Source organism: Glycine soja, chromosome 2, assembly GCF_004193775.1.
Source record: "Glycine soja cultivar W05 chromosome 2, ASM419377v2, whole genome shotgun sequence".
Taxonomy (NCBI): Eukaryota; Viridiplantae; Streptophyta; class Magnoliopsida; order Fabales; family Fabaceae; genus Glycine; species Glycine soja.
This window is the reverse complement of record NC_041003.1, coordinates 8,666,161-8,693,553: the sequence shown is the minus strand read 5'-3', so window position 1 is coordinate 8,693,553 and position 27,393 is coordinate 8,666,161. Positions and strand designations below refer to the sequence as shown.

The following is a 27,393-nucleotide window of genomic DNA, read 5'->3' as shown; positions in this document are numbered from 1 at the left end:
TATTTGTCAATATTTAATATAATTATTCTATGTTCACCAAAAAAAATTAAGAGACAAAAAAATAATTACAGAACTAAAAACATAAATTCAAAACAATTTAGGAACTAAAAAGATATATATCCTAAAATTATTATCTTTACAGCTGGACATTCTGAATCAATAAACAATTTATTTACTATATTTAGTGCTAATCTGTGAAAAAGTTTGAAACAACCCCAATGTTTTATGGGAATTGAGTGAAAAGGGGTAAGAGAAGCGCTTCCTGCAACCTAAAAAAATCAAGTGCCACCCCCTTCTATTGCTGGAAGAAACACCCAAAAAGTAAATGCATTGGGTTAAGGTCCATAAAAAAATTAATCTAGGTTGGCCAATGGGAGAAAAACTAGTTACAAAGAATTTTCATTTGTTATATGGTTTAACAATACCCACACCCTAATAGGGTTAAGGGCCATGTACCATTACTGCCCTTTGCAAAAATGCATAATGAACCAATGTAAAATACATTTTTATACAAGCTAAGATTTCATCGCACTTAACCTATATTGAGTCCTTAACATTTGAAAATCATTTTTTTGCCGTCAGAGACCAGCAATTTGCTGTCTACGAGGACAAGAAACAAAAAAGAACCTAGCAAAATACAATCAACATTAGTACAAAATTTCATCAATCGTTAATGACTAAGATGTCGCTCACAACGCCGAGAAGCACCAAGTAGAATAGAAGTATTCTGATAGGTGGCAATATTAGCATCTCTACACAGGCCTTCAATCTAACGCGTGTTGAAGATTGCTTCCTAGCTAGACATCATGACATGATCCATTGCGTGAAGTGCTTGATTGGAAAAAAATCTTACATCAACATCAGGATCCTCGCTGAGCTCAACCAGACTTGGACGAATCGTCTTCTCCACAACCTAAATGGAAACGAGATTCACAGAATAAGATTGAAAAACAAAAAGGAAGAAAACAAAGAAAGGGGATATAAAGAAAACAGAAAGGACAATAAATGTTTATCATAATACAATATAAGCTTGTGATGCTTAGTTGCTTACAGATTGATCCACTATGGGGAAGATTGACTCCAAGACCTTTGCCACATTGAACTTAATGTTGGGTACTCTACAAGGGATACAACAGGCAGCAGTTAGAAAGGTAATTAAAACATTACTCTTTACCATAATCACACTAAAAAAACTAAAATACCTGTCTTTAGATGCAGTAATAACAATAGGCAATAATTCTGAACGAGTGATTTCAGAGCCCATCACAGGAGCAAGTAGAGAGATAGCATGGAGTATGGTCATTCGATACAAATAGTGAGGATTGCTAATCATCTCCAAAACCTGTTTCATGCATGCCAATATGTTAGTCGTTACTTGTAAGTTATGTTTGGTAGATCAACTTAAATGGTAACAGTATATTAGATTAAAAGCAAATATTACAATATGCATCTTAGACCTTGGAAAAAGGGGAGGGGGGGGCATATAACAAGCTCAAGGGAAGTTGGTTCAGTTCAGATAATCAGGTTAAGCACCAAAAATTGCCAAATATTTGTTTTGGAAAATGAAATCACTAAAATAGTTCCCCATAAAAGCCCTAACACATCTGTTCATAGTGCCACTATCCTGACTGACAGCCAATACTCCGTCCATGACAACCGCCCCACCAAATCGGCCACTGTAGTAGCAAGGGGCCATTCCCCCACTATAGTGTGCTATTTACCCTAGCTTATGTAGTTATCTAAGTATCAGTTTGCTTTAGATTTTGGTAAAATTGATTTTGAACCATTAAATGTGATTGAGATGTGTGCCCATTTAGCCAGTGTGAAATTCATTTTGGTAGTAAATCAAATGGACCATAAAACTGTTCTTTGTTAATTCACAGCTCACATTGTAAACAATGAAATGTACCCACATAAAATTACAAAGCAATGCAAGGATAGGAAATTCAAGTAGAAGATACAGAAACATACCAACACAAACACATTCATATAGGCATAGTGTATAATACTGAAATAATAATTCTTAAGCCAAGACATGAACCTGTGGAATTATGTGTTGCATAGCCCACTCAGGACCAAATTCTTCAGCTAGGCGCTTCAAATTGTTAGCAGCTGCCTCACGGATCGAATGAACCTACAACAAACAATGAGGTTAACGACAATAGTCATGTAGAAAAGGTGGTTTCCTAAAATATGCTCAAACTAGCATGTAGAGTCCACAAACCTTGTCCTGTAACCACTGCATGCAAAGAGCACCAAGTTTGTCATAAAAAAACCCAACCCCCAATTGACTTGCTAATAAGGGTATATATTCTATTATTGCAAGTCGAACCCTCCAATGCCTATCCTCAGCAAGCTCAACAATGGCTGGTAACAAAGATTGAGATAACAAATTGATTCCAATAACCTGCAAGAATGACTTGATCAACATATCTTTGAAAAGTTTTTTTCGTTATGTGATTTTTACTCTGCATCTCTATAGAAGGTGGCATAAGATCATAAGCTCTGTGCTAGAATTAACAGCATTACCAGAGGAAAACAAAAAGGAAACAAGGTTGTCGAAAGTTTATAAAGCAATTTGCAAATAGAAACCACTCAAAAGCTCTACAAACCTGATTCACTTGATCAAGCTTGCTTATGATATTTAGGCGTACATCAGGAAATTCATCCTTCAAAAGGGAGAGAAAAATAGGAAGAAGCTGCTCAATTGTTGCATCCTGCAATAAAGAAAAACACATAAACAGGCATAGTTTCTTGGAAATTTTGAAAGAAAAAAAGGTTAAACAATGCTGCCACAGCATTAGTTGTAGCATTAAAAGTATCACAATCCGAATGCAGTATAGCCAACATAAAAATCTCAATAACAACAAAAAATAGAAGTTGGATACCATAAAATAACTACCCAAGCACAAAAATATACAACAGACAGCTCATTAAATAAATATTTTAAAAAAAAAACTTAGGAATGGTATGCAGAACACAAACCAAACATGAAACATTGATAACATTCACATAAACTCAGTCTGTTGTATATTCAGGATATGTACAGAATGTACTAAATTCAGCGTTGTTGATTCTCAGGAAAGTAGCATACTCATGTTTTGCTAGATTTTCATGCACATGGTGGGGGTAGGAATGTTGTTTTCTCATGGTTGGAAGTTAATTTGTAATAGAACATATAAACTTCCATTCCCACTCCCATTTTTTTCTCCAATCATTATAATTTTGGAAAACATTACCAAAAAGATTAAATCATAACCAAACATGTTTTGAATTTACATAGAAATAACACTCCTTGTCATAGTATTCTTGTAAAGATATACCTTGAAACAAATGCCTCCTAAAGGGTGATCCTGTTTAACTACTGCACAGGTCAATAAACTCCATCGTATTTATATCACCAAACAAACTTGCAAAAGACAAAATTACATATTTAGAAAAATCATATATCTCCGTACATAGCTGTTTTATGTCCAATGGCCAATGCACCACAATCAGGTGATTCACATGTGAAACAGCAAAATATACAGAATGACCCAAAGCACTGAATGATGTCTACATCTCAAGTTTAGGCAACGGGAAAAGGAAAAATAAAAAAATGTAGGCTTCACTTAGACCACAATAATTTTTTGCAGCTAGGTTCCAAAAGAAAATTTGAGTAATTTGAAGGACACGCAACCCACATTTAAGCATGAATGACATGGACAATGATATTTCTTGCTTAGACCACAATAATTGTAAAGAATGCTATTTGGCACCTATACCTTTCCTAACACTGGAGCCATTCCCATTATCACTGAAGCCAAAGCAGAGCGAACATGCTGCAAAGAATCCGTTGACAATTCCTGCAAAGATCTTGCAAAGTATTTTAGCCTGTAAATATAATTCAGAATACTGAATTTCAAGACCAAAACCAAAGAGACACCTTCACGCAAGGAAGAATATGCTGAATTGAAAGATCTGGATTTAATATCCGGCAAAACTTGGTCACTTTCCCAGCAGCTGCAATCCGTACTTCAGCTTCATTGTCTCGAAGCAACCGCACATAGGCAGGAACCAATTCCGTTCTTTACAAAATAATAGTGACGAGAAAATCTTAAGAAACATAAACAGTTAAATTTATAGGACACTGAATCTGGACCTTCGTAAATATAAGAGGAAATCAATATAGGAATCACTAGTTTTGTCATTATTAAACCATTAGCAGGACTGTTACAACTAATGAACACAGATCGCAATACAATAATACATTGACATAATATATTAATGAGTTATATGATAAAAAGATATGCAGCGTGTTTAATATGCAGCAAAACATAATACCTGGTAGGTTCAGGGCCTACAGCTTCACAAAGCTCATACAATTGATTTGCAACCATGTACCGCACACGCCACGACTTATCCTGTTTGGGATCAAATCAAGTCAAAGGAAAACTAATCAAATCAAAATGGGGACTTAGTTTGGTGAAAACACATTCCACATACAAACACACATATATACACAATATATATGTTTTTGACATAAAATTAATTCAATGTGGATGTGTCCTTTGCAAAAAAAAAAAGCCATTTAATTATTATTCATTTTGTATTCTTAATAAAGCTTAGAAAACAATTGTGTTTAATTTATGTTTCCCTTCCTTTTTACACCATAAACATATTGAATAGAATGAACTATTTTTTTCAAACGAAATTTAGAACATGAATTTTAATATCCGTAAAATAAAGTAAAATAGATCCAAAACAAATAAAAATGCAGTTAATCCTGCTATGGAACAAGCTATTATTGTGAAAATTGGAGAATTGGGAGGAAAGGATCAAAAAGCAACTAGAAATGGAGAAATTCTTTAGTCCTTTTAATAGAGTTACACTCAACAAAACAAAGACAAGAAGGGACTGAGATGGAGAAATCTCCTATCTTATTTACAGAGTTACCATTATAAGAAAACAATACAAAGATGAAAGAACCTTTATTGTTCTCAGATCCTATATTCTAGTCAAATGATTTGGATATCAGAAACAAGGGAATATTTCAAAGTTCAAACACAAAATCAATGCATACGATTTATAAGAGCCAATCAAGGATGCAAAGAAAACTTGCATCTCAATTTTTTTCATTATGTTTTGCAAAAAGTATATACAATACCTATTAACGAATTTACTACTTATTACTATCACATTAACATTATTTGAACAATGATATTTTTATGAAATTTAAATGTATTTTGGAGAGTATAACCATTGTAGTTAGTACTATGTGTCATGGGTGTATCATTTTCTTTAAATTATAGTAAATCATATATTCATATACCTTCAAATACTTTGAGAAATAAAAACATGGTTCTCTTTGTTTTCAAAACATCCAAAGTTGAGATTAATAGCAATTATTTCAGCAATTTCTTTTATTTCAAAATACTGGACATTAGGCATGTATTATGACACAGAATAAGGCCATGTTATTTTTTCTTTTTGCTGTAGTATTCTTTGTATCGTTTGGAAGACTTTTGACAAGGTTCATGTCTGACACTATTCAGTAAATATCCCTTATATATAAAATATACCAAAACATTCTTACAGAAGAAAAGCCTCAGGAAAACATGTAGCATAACATATTAGAAACTGAACATTACTAGATAAAGCAATAGTTTTAAGCATAATGAAGCAGAAAAATTAATTTGATGATAACTAACAGTATATTTCACTGCTAAAAATACACCTGCGAGAAGTTGACAATAACCGGTAGTATATGTGTGACGCAATCTTGTGGCTCCAGCAGTTTCCCAAGAGCAGCACAACCCTCCACAGCCAACAATCTAACAGAGTCTTGATCTGAGCCAGGTTAAAAAGTTAAATTGCATACTAGGCCAATTGTATTAAGGAAAATTTATTATTGAATTTATGATTGACAGGCCAAGACATCAAGAAAGAATGAGAAATATGTATTCAATTACCATCCTTAGTAAGATCCTCAAAAATTGACATAGTGTCTGCCTTCAAATGGGCATATTCAACAGTAGCAGCATACTTCCCAAGATTTGAAGCAGCAGATCTTCTAACCATTGGCATGTCATCTTGACATAACAGACTGTACATTGATCTCAATTCTATCTTTGACATTTCAGGTGCGCTAGGGTAAGCAATATGAAATAGTCCACATGAAGACACTCGAGCAGTGAACCATTCACCTGATGCCAATCTCTGAAACCAAATTAAAAGAAAATGTTGAAAGGATGTTCAACCAGTAAAACGAATGTAAACTGCCAACATAGCAGGATCTATACAATGCATCATAAATTGATGAATATGCTTCAAGACATATGCAACCATTTAGCACCACCAAAGTGTTCGATATTGCAGCCCACGCAATAAAGTGATATAAGTTAGATAAGGAGCATGTCATTGAAATTATAGGATTTTGGTAGAGAAAGAGAAGAGAAACAAAATAGAGGAAAAGGGAAATAAAATAGACTATGACCAACATTCTCTTAAGAATATTATTGATGTGATACAAAACACAAAGAACCCACCCCTATTTAACTAGTACTAGACTCCTCCTAATCAAATAAAATAAGGAAACACATCAAGATATAAATAAATAAATAAAACCTTAAAATATCATCTATTATACTCTAAAATATTCTATGATACAATATTAATATAATGAGATATTTTCTAGATATTCTAACACAAGCTGACGGGGAGCTTTGGTGCAACAGTTAAAGTTGTTCCCGTTTAACTAGGTGGTCACAGGTTCAAGTTGTGAACTGCCCTCTTGCAAATACAAAGGCAGCCGAAAATAGACTCATAATGGGTCTAACCCATCCAAAAACCCCACCATGGCGAGATATTGTAGCACCCTTTTTATTATTCTAACACAAGCTAACACAGATACATTAATCAACCACTTTTTTGTTTCACAAGAAGACTAACACGTTTACATTACAGGAAACAGTTAAAAATCCAGGAAAACTAAATGAATGTGATAATCAGAATTAGAATTCAGAACAATAGGCACCAGAACAATGGATGAAAAAGGAAAAACTATACGTACAAACTACAAAGTACAATCATTCAATACATGGTAAGGACAAAAGCATTTATTATATCAGTGGAAACAGCATAATCTGACCTTCACTAAAGGGATGAAATACTCAACCAAATCACTCTCCCTCATTTGCAATCCAATCCTACATAGTGATTCCACAGCTTTATCTCTCACACAAGTTTCCTCAACAGTGCAAAGCATCTCCAAAGGCGGGAGCAACACATGGGCATGTTCCACTCCCCCAACAAAAGGAATGAACACCCCCAACTCTTCCGCCATCGCAAGAAGTACCTCATCATCATCGTCGTTATTTTCACCCAAAAATGGTATCAATTCCCTTCGCGTTCGCTCCTCCCCGAGGGCCCTCGCAATTGTCGAGAGCTTTCTAATTGAGTTCAACCGCAGCTGGATGTCATCATTTTTCAGCTCATCTATGAGCACTGCTATTGGATATAGCGGCTCATCAACCATAGACATTTTCTTTTCTTTTCAAAATCTCTAGTCATAACAATTAAAATCAAATTGTTAGAAAATACCACTAAATTGTCAAACTACCATAAATGTTAATGTATAAACCATTCAACTAAAAAAAGGAAACAAGAATTGAACTTCGAAACTAATTAATATTAAATTAATTAATTTCAAAAATAAAACTACACTACTCATTTACTCTCCGTAGAGAGATTTTAGTCTGTACTTTGTATCGCACCTCATACAAAATATTTCAACATTTTCTCGAAATAAATAAAATGAAAATGAAAATGCAGTGAAAATGGCAAGTCAAAAATTGTCAACAAAACCCTAGAGTTAAAATCCAAAGACAAAGGAACGAAACACCGTACCGTGTAGCACGATAATATCGATATCCTTCGAATTCGCGATTCGACGGAACGGAACTGCGATGTTATGTGGAACCGTGGGATAGAGTCAAAGAGCGGTTTCAAAAACGCGTCGTTTTGGTCTTGGAGGTGTGCAACACGTGGCCAACGGCAAGTGAGTGTTGAGGGGGAAAAGAAAAGAGACTCTGAAAACCCTAACGCTATGGAGGAAGACGAAGGCGAAAGGAGTTTTCTCCAACCTAGAGTCCTTCGAGTTCTTGTGTTTTAAACGCGCGGTAACTTTTGTTTTTGCGTTTTCAATTACGAAATTACTTTTATAGAGCGGAAACGGCTTAAGGGTGCGTTTGGACGTGAGTTTGTAGAATTTATTTCAACTAGTCGGGTTGGCGGTGCAACGCACGGTTTTTTTTTTATATATATTTGATATATAAGAAAAATGAAATATACTAGTATCGGTAATTGCTGTACCTATCAAAGTAAAAGTGAGCTATTCACCAAAAAATAAAAGTGAAGGTGAGCACTCTAAGTAATAAGTAATACGTAAAATTGGTCCCTTATTTTATCTTTAATTTTGGATTTGGTCTTCCTATAATTTAATTTATAAATTTAATCTCCCAGTCTTATAAATTTCTACAAAATTGGTTTTGAAAGTTCGATTTAGACATTGATCATTAACCTCAGACATTTACTGTCACGTAAAAGCTTCATTTTTTTAGGTAAAATTGTACTTTTGATCCTCCAGTTTAACTCCAATCTTGATTTTGATCCCCCTATAATTTAATTTACAGTAAAGAAATTTGACTGAATTTATAAAGGGATTTATAAAACTGAGGGATCAATGAATTAAATTATAAGGGGACCAAAATCAAAATTGGAATAAAATTGGGATACCAAAAGTGCAATTTTATTTATAAAAAATGAAGTTTTTATAAGGAACCACTCAGACATTGACACTGGCATTGGCATTGACACATGTAGGTTAACCGTCAACGTCCAAATCGGACTTTCAGGATCAATTTTGTAAAGATTTATAAAACAAGAGATCAAATTTGTGAATTAAATTATAGGCGGAACAAATCCAGAATTGAGATAAACTGAAGGACCAAAAATACAATTTTAAAATATATTATTTTTAATGTATTAAATTAAATATATATTATAGTAAATGAGACCTGTATATTAACTCTAAAAGATTGATGCGGTAACAAATATAATTTTCATATTTTCTCCTTATAGTTATTGGTAGATATATTTATTTTGTGCTGTAGAGATTAAATATTATGTTATATTTGATTTAGTTTAATGTGCAATTTTTTACATGCTATATGTTGTTAATGATGATATTTTAAAGAAAGTTATGACTATTATATAATTTGTTATATTAAAATTAAAAATAAATATTATTAAATTGTTATCGATTTGGCCACGATGTAATCACCTAAAACCATTAAATCTTGAAGTTGTATCTTCACTAGTTCAATAGTTGGTCCAATTTGAAAATCCTTGCTATTAATAACATAAGTAAGTGAACTTCAGTAAAAAGTCTAGATTATTGATTTTATTTATAAGTATATATATTTTAACAACCTTGCTTTTAAAAGACTATTGATTATACTATAATTAAAATGTTCTATATATAATAAGTGTTTAGCTTTAAAACACATTTTCTTGTAAATCTTTTATCTATGTAATATATCTATTTTTGATTTGTGTGAAGAAATTTTGGAACTTTATATAGGCAAAACTTTTATAGAAACTTAATATAACATAAATTATCAATTTTATGTTTATCTTCTAGATTTTAGACTACAATTTTATTTATTAAAATTGATTTATTAAAATTATATAATCAAGTAATTGTAACATTTCACTCTCAATAAATAAGATTATTAATATATTTAATTTATTTTTAAAAAGCATACATTCAATTTATCTCGTAATGTTGAATAAAAAAAATCATATAACGTTATTAATCTTAAATAGAATTTAAATAATATAATTTTGAAAAACTTCATGCACTGTCAATAATATTCTATAAAAAACATATACTTGAAAAAAATATAATTTTTTATATAATCTAATATTTTGATCGGAGTGTTATTTATTTCTCTTACTACTTTTTTCTAAATATTTTCAATTTTTAAAATAAATAAAGATTATCAATATCATAATATTCATTAAACTTTTTTTTATATGTGAAAATCAAAGATAGTATCAAGTGACCTTAGTCAAGTGACTTCCCTCTTGACTTTTTAAGATTAAGATAATATTTTTGTAATGTATCCTCATTTATAATTTATAATTTATAATTTATATATTCATAATTAGTTGCTTCCGCATTCATACCTATTAAAATTGATGTTATATAATTTTTTAAAAATATACTAAAATATGGATTGTTTGATTACTTTCTTATTATTGTTCAATTTTGAGAAAATTTCACACAAAAAATCTTGATAATATATAGATATAATTCAATGGTTGGGTCGATATCTTTAATAAGAGGGGAATCAAATTATACCCGTATAATTTTGATTAACTATTACATTGTTCAATAAGTTTCAATTGAATAATATTTTCTTAAAAAATGACTATTTTATTAAAAGATCCTTTCACTTAGATCATATAAAAAAAATCCATATTATAGTTGTGTTATCTCTATTATGTGAAATTGTTTAAGTTATAGAGTTCATATAATTTCGATAGAATTTGTTTTGAAGATGACAAAAGACTATGTTAAAAGATGATCAATATGTGAATGAGAATTCGAGAAGTTGAATTGGTTATCAAAGAAATTCATTTGGATAGAAATTGATGTTTTCGACAAGTCTATTAAAACATGTGGAATTTGAAAGTGTTTAGAAGCATGATCCTTTCAAAATTCAAAATAATAGTTGTAGCCATTATTGGAAGAAGTTATGAATATCATTAGATCATGTATCCAGGAAAATGTTATATACGTATCAAAATCATAAAATTCGACCATTAATATTAGAAGTATATAAATAAGGTCATCCACAACCATTTTCAATAGATTGAATCATTTTCACTTAAATCACACATCGAAATTAACTACTGATTAAGAGATCAAGCATGTATTCATTCTCAATTTTAATGAATTTATGTTTACTTTATTTTACTGCATCTTGGTTGATTTAGTTTTATTTGATAAATGAATCCATAATCTATAGCAAGACATTGAGTGAAACTCAATCACAACATCACAATTAAGTAAACTAATGTTATCATAAATTGTAAAGACTTAATGATGACAATGAGATTGTAACAATTAATTTTTTTTTTATAATTCATGTATTTAAATTATGTCTAGACCTTGAACTTTTCAAGTTATGTTTTTAATGATATATTGTAAACATTTTATATGTGAAGTTAAATAATGATATTAACTTGTAATAAATTATAAGATTTTAATTTAAAAAATATCAATTTGATGATTGTCTATTTTTAATATTTTACCGTTTATTATTTTCCTGTTAAATTTGTAGTTAACCGTTTTTTATGAAAGAAAAAATTAAGAATCATTTTTTTCTTCTATATATACGTTATAAAAGTTTATATTTTTTACTCCATTCTCTTCCCTACTTGTTTACCTTTTTGGTTTTTTCTTTTTTTTTTCTCATTTTTGCTAACTTTTTTAAGACTTGAAGTTGAAGTCAATTGTCAACTGGATAATTAATATGTATCAAATTATTGTAATTAAAAAACTTGTAATTCTCTCCATTTTCATGTTATATTGTTTGATTATTTATTCTTATTGAATATTATTAACAATATTTATAATGGTTGTTATTGCTGATTTTTTTAAAAATTAAAATTATTTAAATCTTATATAAAATCAACAATATTATAAAATAAATTAAATGAATTAACTATTTTATTTATTGAGGATGAAATATTAGAATTATTAAATTATAAAATATTAATAAATGATTTTACCACTCAAAACAATAAAAAATTAATATAAAACTAATATTTTATTAAATTTTTTTCATAAATTTTACCTTAAATTCTAATTTCTCTAGACACGACACTGTCCATAAGCATAAGTTTAATCCAGAAAAGACATGTACACATTCAGCAAACAACGATATGCATAGTCGAACCTGACCCCCGATTCTTTGAGTAATTTGGCACATTTTTTTCATGAACACGTGGTGTATTCTTTGTAGCAAATGTAGATTTTCTAGTGCACACTAACTCATTAAAGTAACCACCTTTATTAATTAAATTGAATTAAAATTGGACCTTTATTAATTAAATTGAATTAAAATTGGATTTTGTAACTAATGTCTTTAAGACATTAATTATTAATATAAGAAAACTTAAAAATAGTCACCAACAATAAAATTTTGTACATTCTAATAAAAATATTTTTTTAGTTTTTTTGAAAGATTTTCTTTCAATTTTTTAACTAATATTTTAGAACACTAATTAACATTTGTCTTAAAAGTTATAATTAAGCTTAATTGCATGATTCTTTTACCTATCTAGCTAGAAGATGAATTAGATTCACAAGTTACCGTTCCTTTGTACTAACAAGTACTATCACTGTTTAATTTAAGTTCACTTTTATCATAATAATAATTTGATAAGATGAATTTGAAAATTCATCTACTTCAATAAAGAATCATCCATGATTAGAGAAATTTAAAAGCAAATTATGGCACTATGCTAAAAACAAAGAAAGAAAAACAAACATCCTTAAGGTCCCACGAGGTTGTCATCATCTCCTTTTTCGTCCACACACAACACAATGCTCCTTTACTCAGTTCACATCCACATTCCCATCGCAATTCGCAAAGCAATAATATATACCCATTCCGTTCCCCTGCCTTGGTAATTATAAGATATGAATCATAGGATTTGTAAACCAATGTAATATTTTTATTTTATTTTTATATGCATCTATTCAATATAGAGTGAATTAACTGTTTACCGAGACCCATAAAATTTAGTTTTTAATAAGAAAACTGTGTTAAAACACATGTAATTTATATTCTTTTAAGATCTTAACATCTTATTAAATAGTATCGTAACGGCTTTAATTAAGAAAAATGTGATATACTTTATTATATATTTTTAATTTCTTAAAACTAAATATTATGCTTTTTCTTACAAGATTTATAACGTTTCTTTTGGACCTACATATTAAAAACAAAACAATAATTGCTTTCTTATAAATGATTTAAAAATATATTAAAATACTAAGATATAAAATATTTATATAGATATTTTAATTTTTTCAAAGCACACGTTACAGAAGAAACCCTTTAATCCCATTTATTGTTGCTTTCTTTTGTTCCTTCGCTTAGAAATTTTTATTGATATATTAAGATGCAGGAGAAGAGGTAACCGTGTTTGTTCATTCACCTTTCCTAATCCTAGAACAAACAAACGAACGAACGAAGACACTGCAATCTAGAAGAAAAAAAAAAAGGTTCGAACTTTGATGCACGAAAGCCTTCATGTCCGATCATGACATGTACCCTTTAGATCACAAGGACGAAGACGATTTCTTTGACGAAATTGATGACCAAAACCATGGTGGGGGTGTTGGGGATGCTGCTCTTGATGAATATGAGATGGTTTGTTTCTTTCTTTTCCTTTTTCTTTTTAGGTTTGCATTCTTATATTTATTTTTTGAGTTGTTTTATGTATTCATGTATGTATTCATTGAACTTGGAGAAAATTGGGTTTTTGATGTCTTTGGTGATTGGAACAGCTTACTAAGGTGACTGATACATCAGCTGCTCAAGCAAGAAAGGGAAAGGATATTCAGGGAATTCCATGGGAGAGGTTGAACATATCAAGGGAGAGGTACAGATTGACAAGGCTTGAGCAATATAGGAATTTTGAGAACATTCTTACATCTGGGGATGCTGTGGACAAGGTCTTTTTCTTTTTCTGTTTCCTCTTTGTCCTTTGTTTGGGGTTGTTGTGGAGCATGGAAATAGAATCAGAATTTGTTTCACAAATGTTTTGATGTTCAAAAGTTTACTTCTTTTTTTCCCTATTGGGGTCCCAGGAGTTTAAGCAAATGGAGAAGGGTGGCAATTACTATGAATTCTTCTATAATACAAGAATGGTTAAGCCTACCATCCTTCATTTTCAGGTTTGTTGACTTTTTCATGTGCTGCATGCACCTAATATTTTCCTGCTTTTGGAATGGTTAAGCCTAATGTAATGACTTTTACTGAAGAAAAAAAATCTAGTTTAATGTCATATTTGTTTGTGGGATGCAGCTGAGAAACTTAGTATGGGCAACTTCAAAACATGATGTCTATCTTATCTCCAACTACTCAGTTAATCACTGGTCATCACTAAGTGGTAATTTGTCTGAGATAATCAATTTTGCTGGGCATGTGGCCCCGACCCCTACTAAGGTAATGCAGTGTCTTACACAACCTTGTTCATCTATAAAGAAAGAGGAATGAGTGTTACTTGCATTTTTTCATGCTTATTAATGCAACACTTATGTGGAACCTGCAATTTTTATAAATCATAAGAAACTTACAGCTGTTCAATATACGTGTGTCATGTGTGGTTACTGGTTAATGAATTGGAGAACATAACATGGTTCATTTGAGAATTTCTTGTAGTTAAGTGTGTTAATTATGATTAATTTTATACAGGAACACAATTTAAATGGCTTCAATAGTGCTTTACTTAAGTATACATATGTAATTTCTTTGCTTTACTTAATTATGCATTCTTTGGTCTTGTAGAGATATGCAGGAAATTTGTTGGAAGGATTTTCTCAGACCCAGATTAGCACATTAGCCGTCAAGGATAATCTTCTTGTTGCTGGTGGCTTCCAAGGAGAGCTTACTTGTAAGGTGAGTCTACGTGATTTGTTCCTTATCGTATACATGTTCTTTAGGCTTCTGATACTTCATTGAATGATAAGTAACTTCTTTAGGCTACAGATACATCTCTCTCTTGGGGGCAGGGGACTGCTATTGTAGTTACTTCACTTGCCAATATGATTATTTAAAATGAGGAAATAATGTCTGGTATGCCACTTTTTATTTTTCCATGCTTGTTCCCTGGGATGTGGGTTGCTGTGAACAAATTCTCCCGTGGCAAATGTAGGGCAGGTGGTTAGAGAGGGCTACACATTCATTAAAAGAATTGCAGGTTATCAGTATGGAATCAGTGATCTGGAGGGTTTGGTTGATATGTGGTTCCTTGCATTAAGTTACTAAAACTTTGAGTCTAAACTCACTCTTGTGAAAACCTTATCTTTTATATTTTCCTTATGATCCTTGTATGTACTAAAGAGGAACACATTTTTCTTTAGATTTTCATTTCTGGCAGATTCCCTGTTAAATATTGTTGAACTTTTTGACTTTGGAGAGTAATATCTAGAGGTAAGATTGAATCTTGGGAAACAAAAGGCCTGTTTGACCAGTTTGGTTCAAAATACCACCTTGTTTACACTTTAATAAATGGGTACCTCTGCTTGTGAGGAGTTTTGTCTCCCTTATTTCTACTTTTCCTGTTTCTGTCACAATCACTTCTCAATCAAGCTCCACTTAATAGCCTAAGATTAACTTGTAGTTAATCACACTTGCTTTTGGGGGTCAAACCTTCCTTAATTCACGGGGCTTGCCTTAATAGATATTCATGATTCTATGATCTCGGTGCTTGTTCCTCTCTTTCTTCTCTTGTGGCTTGCTTCTGTCTGGTTTGGCAATATATACTTAGTGTGTGTGTGTATATATATATTAATTTATTCATTTTATTGGATATGTAGTAGGAATTATTGCTGCTACACAAGCCTGCTACTTCTCTCTGTTTCTCTAGTTTGTCCTATTAGGATTATGTTGGATGCAGCTTATAATGTCTATATTGAATGCAGCGTTTGAATAAGAAAGGAGTAAGCTTTTGTACACGGACCACACATGATGATAATGCTATAACAAATGCAATTGAAATATATGACAGCTTGAGGTATTTTTCGTACCAAGTTTATTTGTCTCAGTTTGGAACATGAACATTGCTTGACATGGAAACTTTTGCAGTGGTGCAACTCATATTATTGCTTCCAATAATGATTGTGGTGTGAGAGAATATGACACAGAAAGGTTTCAGCCTTTGAATAACTTCCAGTTCTCTTGGCCGGTGAATGTGAGCACTCTCTATGCAATCTGACTGATGCAGTATATTTTTTTATTTTCTTTTCCTTTTTTAGCTAATTATTCTCCCATTCGGGTTCTTTTCAACTTTCCTCTCTTATACTGTTGTATTTTTTTTGTTATTTTCTTTAGTTGATTAGAAAAAAAATTGTATAAGGAGTAGAGAGAAAACAGATAAAAAAGATGCAGGATAAGAACTCAGAACTGATAAATAAAATCAAAACAGAGACACAAAAGTTGAAGTCCTATAACTATAAAACTAGTTAGTGTAGAAAAGCTGTCCAATCTCTTTGTATATATTATATGTTGATTCCATGAAATAATACATGTGCTGAAGACCATAGGGAAGCCACACACACACTTCTATCTATAGCAAATTTAGAGGATATGATGCACCCTTATAGATTGAAGCATTCCTTTCCAGTCACATACACTACACCTCACAAACCACACAGGGCCATATTGTTTTGATTTTCATTTTAATTCTTATTTCCAAACCCTTGAAAGTGGGCATGAAGAAACTGATCCAACCAACTAGGTTAAGTTCATCTCTAGCTGGAAAAAATTTACCTTAGAAGAAGCTTTGGATTTCCAAATTGAATTATCTAGGGAAAGCTTTCCCTTGTAGGAAAATAAATGAGAAATTGAAGATTTGCATGAAAATTTGAAAAATACCAGAAGAATCCAGGTTCCAAATTCCATATCTTGATTAGAATGAAAGGCAGCATAATCAAGTAAAGCAAAGAAGAATTGAATTTGACTAGTTTCTCTATTGTTCAAATTTCTTGTACTCTTTGATTGTCTTAAACTGATTTTCTTGTTTCAAGCATGGCAGTTGCATTAACAACTTATTTATAATTTATATTTTATATGTACTTCCTTGATTCCTAACCATTTGCTCTTGATACAGCACACATCAATCAGTCCAGACCGGAAGCTTATGACTGTTGTTGGAGATAACCTAGATGGACTGCTAGTGGATCCTCAAAATGGGAAGGTACATAGTTCCACTGAACATGCATCTATTGGAAATTTCTTTTCAAGTACATTTTTTCCTACTTTTCCCGGGGAATATTCTGTTGCTGTCTTTGGTTTAGTTCATGCATTTGCTAATGGATCAAATCCTTTAGTTTTTTTTTCCTAAATTTATGTCTACGATTCTTTTTGTGACGGAGAATGATTCATATGGTTGTGAAGCTGGAAAAGTTTCATATTTGGCTTGTATGTAGATTTGTAAATGCTAGAGAAAACTAACATTTATCCTTTCATTAGCTTGGAATTTTCTTTATCTTAAATTATTGGTAGAAAGTTGGAAAATATTTTGCAGTTTTTTTGTTAAAATAAGTCCCTAGCTCTTTGTTACTTTTGGAAGCATGCCTTTAGATTCAGGAGGGGTAATCATTTTAGATCTTCCTTATTCCTTTGGTTATCAATTTTTGTGAATTATTTTGATCAATTTGAATCTAGTTCCTTGTACTTATCATAATTTTTTATGTGCATGTTGCTGATCTATCTATCTTTAGTTTAAATTGATCATACGAGGAGAAAATGTGAAACAAGTAAAACTTTCTTTGAACATATATGCTATGATATGGCCGCATGGGTACTCATTGTTAAACATCTCCAAGGGATAGTGAATGCATGCTAGATATGAAACGGGCTGGGAATGGGAGATAGTGTTTCAAAATACGAATGCAATGAAATTAAGCACTATGTAGTTACTTTTAGCTTTATACTTTCCCAAACAACAGCATACCATGCTGAAGAAACTTCCACTAACTTCTGAGGCTTGTTTGATTTTTTAGACTGTTGCCAATTTGGTTGGTCATCGAGATTACTCTTTCGCTTCTGCGTGGCATCCCGATGGATGTACCTTTGCAACGGGGAATCAGGATAAGACTTGCAGAGTATGGGATGTTAGACACTTATCATCTCCTACTGCCATTCTCAAGAATAACCTAGGGGCAACCCGGTCTATTCGGTTTTCTTCGGATGGTCAATATATGGTGGTTGCTGAGCCTGCAGATTTTGTGCATGTTTATAGCACGAAAGCAGACTATAGAAAACGTCAAGAGATTGATTTCTTTGGGGAAATTTCTGGGGTTTCTCTGAGCCCTGATGATGAGTGTATGTATATTGGAATTTGGGACCGGACTTATGCAAGCTTACTTCAGTATAATAGGAAGCACCAATATAAATATCTTGATGCCTACTGTTGATCTTGATTTCTGCTTGTTTGATTTAGGAATATCATGTTGATTTTTAGAGAAGTTTAAGATTCTAGATCCTTTCCATTTGTTTTTCGCAGTACTCTATGTTGGTCAGTCTGATTAATCAAGACCACAGCATCATCATAAGATATCTGTACAATGAAATCATGTCTCACCTTCCTTGTATTTCTGAGTTTCTGATGTGAATGCCACCAGCAGAAATCGCAAATTGCATGGTATTAATGTTAAGTACATTGTCTTCATGTCTGCATCCTACAATGGATAATAACATAGCATGGCTTACTTTTATTCGGAAAGCAAATGGTGCTCGGTTAAGTAACTTCTTAGGAGTAAATGCGCCTTGGCATTGGCTGTTAAATGTTCTTTTTCTGGATATTGTGTTTGAATGATTATTTTGAAAAAACTTAGTAACATTCTTTATTATTAGACAAGTTTTACGAAAATGTCACTAATAAAAAGTGAGTGCAAGTTAATTAGTGAAGTGTATATGGAATGTGTTTATCAAATATAGAGATTATATTGGGAATGGTATGTTAAATTGTTAATGGCATTTATCTCGTTCTCTTTACAGTTTTTAAGTAATTTTTGAAGGAAACATCATTGCTTTGTGCATACTGTATAAATTGAAATTTATAAAAACGGAAAGGAAAAAAAAGTAGAAAAATGTCTGGCTATATCTGGAAAGGAAACAGAAAAATTAATAGAAAGAAGCACAGGAATCTCAAATCATTTGAATGCCACTCATTTCATCAAACAAGTGATTAAAAGCAGTAGATAAAAGTGATCTTTCTTTCAAGCATCATTTCAGGATTTTTAGCGTGTTTGGTTCTATGTTTTAGATGCAATTTTCAAAAGCTAATAGTAATTCATAGCTTCCACGTTTCAAGCCTAATTCTTACATCTTCAATGATCAAACACGTTACTTAAAGGACTATTTTTGCTCATTCTGTTCTCAACCTTCATAGCTTTGAGACAATGGATGCTATATTGAGAAAATGAATTCTTAGCACGTAATCATTTTTAGGAGTTTTGTATTTTAAAGCTTGAGTATAAATCTAGGGATTTCATCTTCAAAGAGTCTTCTGAAATCTTGATAAATTGGTTAGCTATAATCTCCTTGGTAATTTTAAAGTAGTTTTATGAGCAATTTAGCCTATCTTTGCTTTACCTTGGTCAGCCCTTAGACCTTAGTGGATAGTGATGATAATTATTTGTTTTTAATATTTTCATGAATTTTATTTTAATTAATTTGTTTTGATATTCTTGACTAAAATTATTTAATTGGCTACCAAATAAAGGAGGCCTTCAAAAGAAATATATCCGGTAGTATGGTTTGAAATTGAAACTATTAGTCGTTTATTAAATTATAATAAGGGGCCGGTTATATAGACTCAATGGGAACATAACAACCACAATGAAATCAGAAGACAAACACAACAACGCACAATTTTTATATTATAGAAAGCCAATATATATGTGGATGATTTTCGAGGAGCTAATTTTTTTTTTCTTTTTTTGAGAAGCTGGTGAGTAATGTTGTACCATATAACATTACTCTTTCTAAATGAAAGTTGCTAAATTGTACGAAACAATTTAGCACGAAAATTCATGGAAACTTAAAATCTAAGGTTCTCCAAGATTTTTATCAAATGCTTTTGTTTTTTTTTCTTAAACTTTTTAACCAACCAAAAGAAAACAACTATCCTTGTTCTTATTTTCGTAGAAACTAATTTCGTAGCATATAACATCCCTCTTTCTAAATGAAAGTTGTCAAATCTTACCAAACAATTTAGCTCAAAATGAACAAAAACTTAAATCAATGGTTCTCCATGATTTCCATCAAATGCCTTTATTTTTTTTCCATTTTCTTTTTAATTTTTTAACTAATAAAAAAATAATTATTTCGGGCTTACCTTCGTAGAGACTAATAATTTCGTAACATATAGCAATATAGCATTAGCATTCCTTTTCTAGATTCCAAAGAATGTGGAATAACTCGAACAGTTAGATGGGTCATTTTGATAATCCATTTCATGATATAATTTGAGTAGAACTCGCATTGGTTTGATTTGAAGTCATATATATAAAATGGTGCATCACTATTCTACGTTAAGGGGATTGGATTGCGTAGGATATATGATGAATGTTTGTTTTGGAGCAGGAAGGTGACTAACAATATCCCATTTCTCAGCATCAAGTACCAACTCAAGAGTTTTAAATTTTAACTCACACAATTAATGAAGATAAATCGACTTTATTTAGAATATCAACATTAGAGGTGGGTAACGGGCCGGCCAGTCTCACATAAGGTCCGCCCGCATAAGCCCACATTGGTAGCGGACTGGTCTAATCCGTCCCGTTTCTTACACGGACCAAATAAATTGGTCTGTCCCCGCCCCGCGGACCCCGCGGGTCAAACGGGCCGGTCTGCGGGCCTAGTTTTAAAAGAATTTTAATTTCAATAAAAATATAATACAATCAAATTAAGTTCAATACAAATGTAAATAAAATCTCAATAATTAGTCAATTACATCAATAAAATAAATAATGTCTTAACAAAAGAAAATCCAAGCAATAAATCTAAAATATGAAATTTAAACATCTCCAACAACGAATGGTTTCATATTTGAAGTAGCTTGAGTCTTCTTCATCTCCATATCTTCATCTTCTTTTCCTAAAACTCGAAATAATAATAAATATTAGAATAAAATCAAGTTAAGTGATTAAAAGACAATAATTATTACATATTATTTACCCTGCATATCAAATACTAGTGACCAATTTTTAGTATATATTGTCAACAAGAAGCCTAGTTCGGTATTTGTTAAGCACACGTGAGGAGAAAAAATGTTTTTAGCCACTAAATATGATGTGAGCTATTTTTTATAATAAAAATATATTGAAATATCTTTAAAAATATTTATTTAACAATTATTTTTGGCTTAAATGATAAGAATTGATATTTTTATTATTTATGACTTTCAGATATGAAAATGATAGATTAAAAGAGGAAAAAATCAAGAAAATATCAAAAAAGAAGATTTTTAGCAGGTTATCACTTATCTTTTTTATCTTAATCTTTTATTTTTCTTATCTCATCCTTTTTTATCTTTATCATCTTTTAATTTAAATCTTTTATTTTTATCTTTATATATTTATTTTATCTAATATATTTCTTTATCTGTTATTTTAAAAAAAAATTAAAGTGAAAAAGAGAAAATTAAACCTAATATAATTGGGTCAAGATCACACAAATTAAACTTAATGCGGGTTGCGGGTTGCAGGCAACCCGCGGATCCCGTGGGCCAAACCCGCATAGTCCGCGGATTAAGCGGGGCGGGCCCAAAAATATGACATAACCATGGACCATTTAAAAAAATTGGTTCGTAACTCGCGTGGACCGCGGGCCCCGCGGATCAGTCCATGGACCTGGGCCCGTTTACCCACCCCTAATCAACATACATGAATTCCTTTAGAAGACTAGGAATCACAATGTGTAGAATTTAGACAGGGTAATAAAGTATTTGTAGTTACACTACCTGCATTAAAAGAAATTGTATTTAAACTTCATCCGAACAATAAGGTTAGCATTTGTGTTCATATTGATGTGTACACATATACTTGGTCTTATTACTTACATTATAGGTAAATAAATTATTTTAGTGTACCTTAATTCTAACAAGTAAGACAATTTTTTAATATTAAATTAATGAAACAAAAAGTATTAATAACCAGCGCAACATCTAGGTTCTACATACTTAAAGTATCACATGAAAAAAACCTTTTGCCTTAAAAAAAACCTTACTCCTATACGCAAGATTTTTTTTTTCGAATCATTCAAAAATAAAAACAAAACACTTAAGCTCAATATAGAATATAAAGCTTGTGTTGTTTTTGTATATTTTTTTTAAAATGTTAGAATCATGAATATTTTCAAAATTTGATTTTTAATGATTTAATTTTCAATTTTGCGCATGACTTGATAGGTCAAATTTTGTGACAATTGTGATGAGTATGTTTATTTATTTTCTAGATTGAATTCCAGGAAAGCCCAACCCAAATGAGCATGACCCAAAAAGCAGATCTTAATACCCTTTGCATCCGGATTGTGAGAGAAGAGAGGAGCTGAGGAGTAAAGGGCAATATTCATATAAATGAGATTTTAATTTTTTTTCTATTAAAATTAATTAAAAAAAACCAACCAAGATTCTTTTAAATTTTAGTATGTGTATTAAGCACATTTTTTATAGTGAAATTTTTAGAGAAAGATAATAATGTGTTTGTTGACTCAGTTCAGAGTAGAGAAAATATAAAAAAAACAAAAATATACATTTATCCTATTATAAAGATATAAGAGAGGCTCTCAAACCTACAAATTATTAAAAGCAAGATCTTGCCTGCATCTTGTTTTGTTCTCCTTGATTAACTCTTTCAATTTTTTTTAACCACAACATTTTCTCATAAGGATTAAACTTTCAAAAGGGGGAGGAATTGAAAATCCCTCTCAAGGTATAGTTGCATAAAATCAGAATTTGATGCACATAATTGGATCTTGTGTTGAAATATAAGGGGACAAAGAAAGAAAATAGGAAGAGAGTGTGTGTAGGGTAGTGAGAAGTGCCCCAAAAGAATCCCGTGAATCAGATTTGGATTTTCTGAGTGAGTTGTGTTGTGACCACCGCCGGTGCCCATCACGCGTAGCCCATGTTGCCTTGGACCCACATCGACTAAAACATATACACATTCCAAATTATTATCTCTTACCCGTGGTCCTCTCAATGAAAACTAGTTGCTATCATCTTAATTTTAAAAACTATTTCATTTTCTTTGATGAACAATAATATTACTGCATGATTTTTTTAGTTTCCATTTACTAATCACTTCATATATTAATCCAATTAATGTCTCTGACTCAATTAGTAACATGAGTTTGTGTAGAAAGACTCCAATTCGATTATCGCATAATACATCCTTAAAAAGTGATAAGCAACTTTAAATATGAATAAATTAATTAATTAATTATATATATATATATATATATATATATATATATATATATATATATATATACGAATAATCACTTAATATACATAGTAACTAGCAAAAAAAATTAATCATAAATTTGTAAGTTGGAAGGGAAAAACGGTTCCTTTCAAAAAAAAAAAAAAGAAGGAAAAAAGCTGTTCAATCTCCCCCATATCATTAAAAGAGGTTTTTATTATAAAAAAAAAAAAAGAAGTTCAGTAATTACCACAGCTATTATTACTCTCTATGGCTTGTTTAAAGTTGCCATATCCTTTATGTGATGATCTTAAAAAATAAAAAAAGATTGAAGGAGTATGGGAATCAGAGAATATATAACCATGTTTTCAAAACAAGACTTAACTCATTCAACCAACTATATCATTATTTTATCCCGTTCAAAGAATGGTACTTTCTTTCCCTATTCGATCTTCTCTTTTGTCCGGAATAATTGTTCGTGAGCACTGATTCAAAGCAAAATAGCTGCCCCAAAATAGTGTTATATGATGGTTGGGTAGGGCTCGAGTTTGTAAGGTTTACACCATACGTATAATGGAAATATAGAATTCAATTTACAAAAGCAAGTAATTCAATCCTTTAACAAGCATAGAGTTGAAAGTGATAAAATTCTTGTAACTTTATTCCATTTAATTATTGTATTGTATACCTTTTAGGCTCTTTATTTAAGCTTATCTTTAGTACTGACCTAGCTTAGTTGCACACCTATGGGGATCAAGGTTAAAGAACATGTGTTTTCTTAGTTATTACTTATTACTCGAGGTTTTAAGACTAAGATTTGTGTTTTGTATTCTATTTTACTTCATAATCTCAGTTTAATATCACCAACATTATGTGGTTGAATAGTTTGGTCCATCACCGTGTGCTCCTGACAGGATGATGTGTACCTAAGCGCGAATATATGCTTAGTTTGAAACCCTAACAGTCTGAACACAGTGTAATTTTTTTTTTTTCTTATCTCATGATGAAAAAAAGGAAAATGAAGAATTTGGCTAAAAGTTATGAGTTTTGAGGAAAAAATAATTAAACCACTTGTAGGAGAGAGAAAACCTTTTGAGAGTGTTAATTAAGGCACCGTATCGATGAGATTGTTATTATTGTGTTCCTATTATTTTTCATAGTCGAAGACATTTTTATTATCTCACTGTGATAACACTGTGTGAAAAAAAGTCAAATTCAAAGATAGTAAGTTATTCATTGGCCTTATATTGGGCAATTTTATTTGATATCTTTGCCAACATGTTTTTTTTCCCCCACAAGAATCCTCTTTTAAAAACAATTTTGTTCAATATACGGTCGAATCAATATAAAATATGGATATATCTCTTAACACAAATTTAAAATTTGATTACTATGTTGTATGGGACTAATGTCTTCCATTAGAATCAACCCATTGATGGGGATCATTTTGTTTTACAATAGAAGGGACATTTTTTTTAAGGTTTATTGGATTGTTTACAATGATTTGATTCTTGGAATGATATATTTAAGAAAGGTATTTTTTTTATGTTTTGTTAAATCCACATTTGGTTGATTTTGAACATTAATTTGTTTTAATTGTTAAATAATATTATCTGATATTTTCAGAAATTTCGATTCTCTAGCTTGAATCAAGGACATTGTTTTCAGGAATGTTTCGTAATTTTCTAACACACCCTTGACAAAAACAAATTAAAGTAATAAAAAAGACAACTTAATAATTTACTACGTTCGTTTTTTTTTTTTGGCAAATTAATTTACTACGTTTGTGGTTGAATATCATTTCAAAATTTGTGCAATACTAATACGCAAATGATTAAAAGCTTTATATACAATACGTACATTTTTCTTATTAATACATTTTAAAAAATATAATGTTAAGAGAATTAAGTTAAAACAAGCACGCGTATAATATGTTGGTTTTTTAACTGTTAATTATTTCATTTTATTATTAAGTTTCCAATCAGTGGGAGAAATCCAAAACAAAAAGAAATTTGATTGGGAAGAGGAAAATAAAAATAAAATAATAAACGCTAGATGCTAACGAACGCATGGGGTCGAGAAAAGAAGTATGCAACCGTTCGAGGAAACAAGTTTGAAGACTCGTCACTGATGAGAAGAACACTGAGTTCAATGGAAGTTTGAGATTGATGGGTGGTTGCATACTTCTATTTGTCTTGCACAATAACTTTGTATTTGTATTTTTTCACAATAACTTTGGAATAAGTAATAAATATTTTTTACTTTTATATACTAACAAAACAAATTATTTTTTTCTTCTAAACTATGGGTATTTTACATATAATTATATTTGAATCGAATAAAATTATTATAAATCATAAAATTATTTCTATCTTTAAATATTTAATATAATTAGATACTCAGAATTTGAACTTTAAATCTGTGGTTAAACTACTGTAACAAAATAATTTATTTGTTAAAGGTATAAAAGAAATTAGACTTATAATACATAGAAATTAAATAAAAAAAACATTTCATTCTCACTTCCAGTGCCAGTTTCTTAAGAGTAAAATATCATAGCTTGAATTAAATGCGATGGACAAGTTGCACTAGAAAAGTACAATTAATATATGACTTGCTTGATCTGATACAGTCCACAGTCCAGTTTGCTGTATATTGATGGATTCTAGTAGACTTGGATTCATAATAAAAAGGAGATGTACACAATAATGCACTCATTGCACGGGTGTTTTCAAACTTTTAAAATGATTATAAATAAATGGATCGATTTCTCTATGATCAGGAATTGCATGGAGCATATTTTGGATGATAATGATAATAGTATGTTAATTTTTTATATATAAATTTGCGCATTATACATTTCTAACATTGCATCAAGTCTAAAGATTTAAATAACAAGAAACATACTACTAAAATGTTAACTAATTCTTATATCAACCAGCATTGCAATTAAAAATAGTTTAAAATGATTGATGTGTCATAAAAATAAAGACTTAGCCTAACGTGTTAGTTTTATGTCTTGAGCTCTGAATTTTATATATTAAAATACAATAAAAATAATTATTATGATAATAGATATATAAGAGAAATACCGATAACATTATTTTTACTAAGTTTTTTATTATTGGTTAAAATTGATTAGAAATCATAAGATTTTGTAGGTCACATTTTTTTTAGTTTCTCTCAGTAATTTTGTAATTTTAACGTATAACAAAGAGAAAGTTAAAAGAAGAGTGTTGCTAATAATATCCTCAATATAGATAATAGAAACATTCCTAGCCACACACACAAAAATTAAAAAAAAAAATTGGAAAGCTACCTTACAGTTGGAAATTCTACCTAAAGTGAAGATATTCACATAAAAACTCCCTAATAATATTTCTTCCTACTAGAGTTAAACAATGGAAAAAGTGGTAGTTGTCATGGATTGCCTTACTTTCGAAGGTGATGATATACTGAAAAGTGAATCAGCTTCTTATTTTCATTACACATGAAAGCAACATGATTTTTGTCACCTATTGTTGTAGGATCTATTGATATATACCAAGGCAGTATTATTATAATGGAGTGATTTATGACTGAAGCTAAACGACATTAGGAATCAAACAATTCTATATATGATGTAGTTAAATTATTTAATTATCTTGAATATAAATTTATTGTTCTCATTTTTATTATTTTCTTTGCTTTAGCAATATAGACATTTTCTACACCCACCTTAATTAATGTTGTACTACTCATGCTATATTATTTTTTTATTGCAATTATAGCAAATGAAATTAATACAGTATTATTTTTCATCTGAACTACAATCTCTCTAGCTCTCTCTCTCTCTAATATTCTACCAGGATCAAGATTCTTTTCTCTAGATTGAAGGACAACTATTTTTTTTTCATCGATCAATTTTAAAATCACCAAAGAAAAATAAACGACATAGCATCATGCAGTGACAAGAGTTGGAAGTATCATAGTATCTGTAATTTTAAACTACAAGAAGGGACCTTTTTAAATAGACTGTTAGCTCCTCCTCATAGAAGCATCAAGATCATAGCATTTAACAACAATATTCTCACCAATAAAATACTCTTCCCCATTTGAATGATAGTAAAACTACAAAA

General features: G+C 30.8%; 2 protein-coding genes across 2 annotated transcripts; one reads left to right on the top strand and one right to left on the bottom strand.

The window, feature by feature from the left end:
• Positions 1–371: 371 nt before the first annotated feature.
• Positions 372–8,192, bottom strand: LOC114385659 (serine/threonine-protein phosphatase 2A 65 kDa regulatory subunit A beta isoform-like). The gene is made up of 13 exons (XM_028345670.1): positions 7,888–8,192; positions 7,130–7,543; positions 5,952–6,198; positions 5,717–5,829; positions 4,324–4,403; positions 3,926–4,067; positions 3,765–3,845; positions 2,613–2,717; positions 2,225–2,407; positions 2,042–2,134; positions 1,203–1,342; positions 1,052–1,118; positions 372–913 (listed from the first exon to the last, which is right to left on the bottom strand). Exons 2-13 carry the CDS (start codon positions 7,520–7,522, stop codon positions 794–796), a joined length of 1,764 nt encoding a protein of 587 aa, XP_028201471.1. The 5' UTR covers positions 7,523–7,543; positions 7,888–8,192; the 3' UTR covers positions 372–793.
• Positions 8,193–13,184: 4,992 nt separating this feature from the next.
• LOC114385688 (uncharacterized WD repeat-containing protein C2A9.03-like) lies at positions 13,185–18,516 on the top strand. The gene is made up of 9 exons (XM_028345715.1): positions 13,185–13,490; positions 13,628–13,795; positions 13,931–14,017; positions 14,148–14,288; positions 14,631–14,741; positions 15,767–15,858; positions 15,930–16,035; positions 16,954–17,040; positions 17,849–18,516. The coding sequence occupies exons 1-9, from the start codon at positions 13,371–13,373 to the stop codon at positions 18,260–18,262; spliced, it is 1,326 nt and encodes a 441-aa protein (XP_028201516.1). The 5' UTR covers positions 13,185–13,370; the 3' UTR covers positions 18,263–18,516.
• Positions 18,517–27,393: the final 8,877 nt, after the last annotated feature.

Excerpts from the sequence above, each read along its gene's own strand:
- LOC114385659 (XM_028345670.1), bottom strand. The coding sequence starts at position 7,522 with ATGTCTATGGTTGATGAGCCGCTATATCCAATAGCAGTGCTCATAGAT. Across the intron at positions 6,199-7,129 it reads ATTTCATCCCTTTAGTGAAG|AGATTGGCATCAGGTGAATG; the intron begins GTCAGATTATGC and ends ATTTGGTTTCAG. Across the intron at positions 3,846-3,925 it reads ATATTCTTCCTTGCGTGAAG|GAATTGTCAACGGATTCTTT; the intron begins GTGTCTCTTTGG and ends AGATCTTTGCAG.
- LOC114385688 (XM_028345715.1), top strand. The coding sequence starts at position 13,371 with ATGTCCGATCATGACATGTACCCTTTAGATCACAAGGACGAAGACGAT. Across the intron at positions 13,491-13,627 it reads CTCTTGATGAATATGAGATG|CTTACTAAGGTGACTGATAC; the intron begins GTTTGTTTCTTT and ends TGATTGGAACAG. Across the intron at positions 13,796-13,930 it reads CTGGGGATGCTGTGGACAAG|GAGTTTAAGCAAATGGAGAA; the intron begins GTCTTTTTCTTT and ends TTGGGGTCCCAG.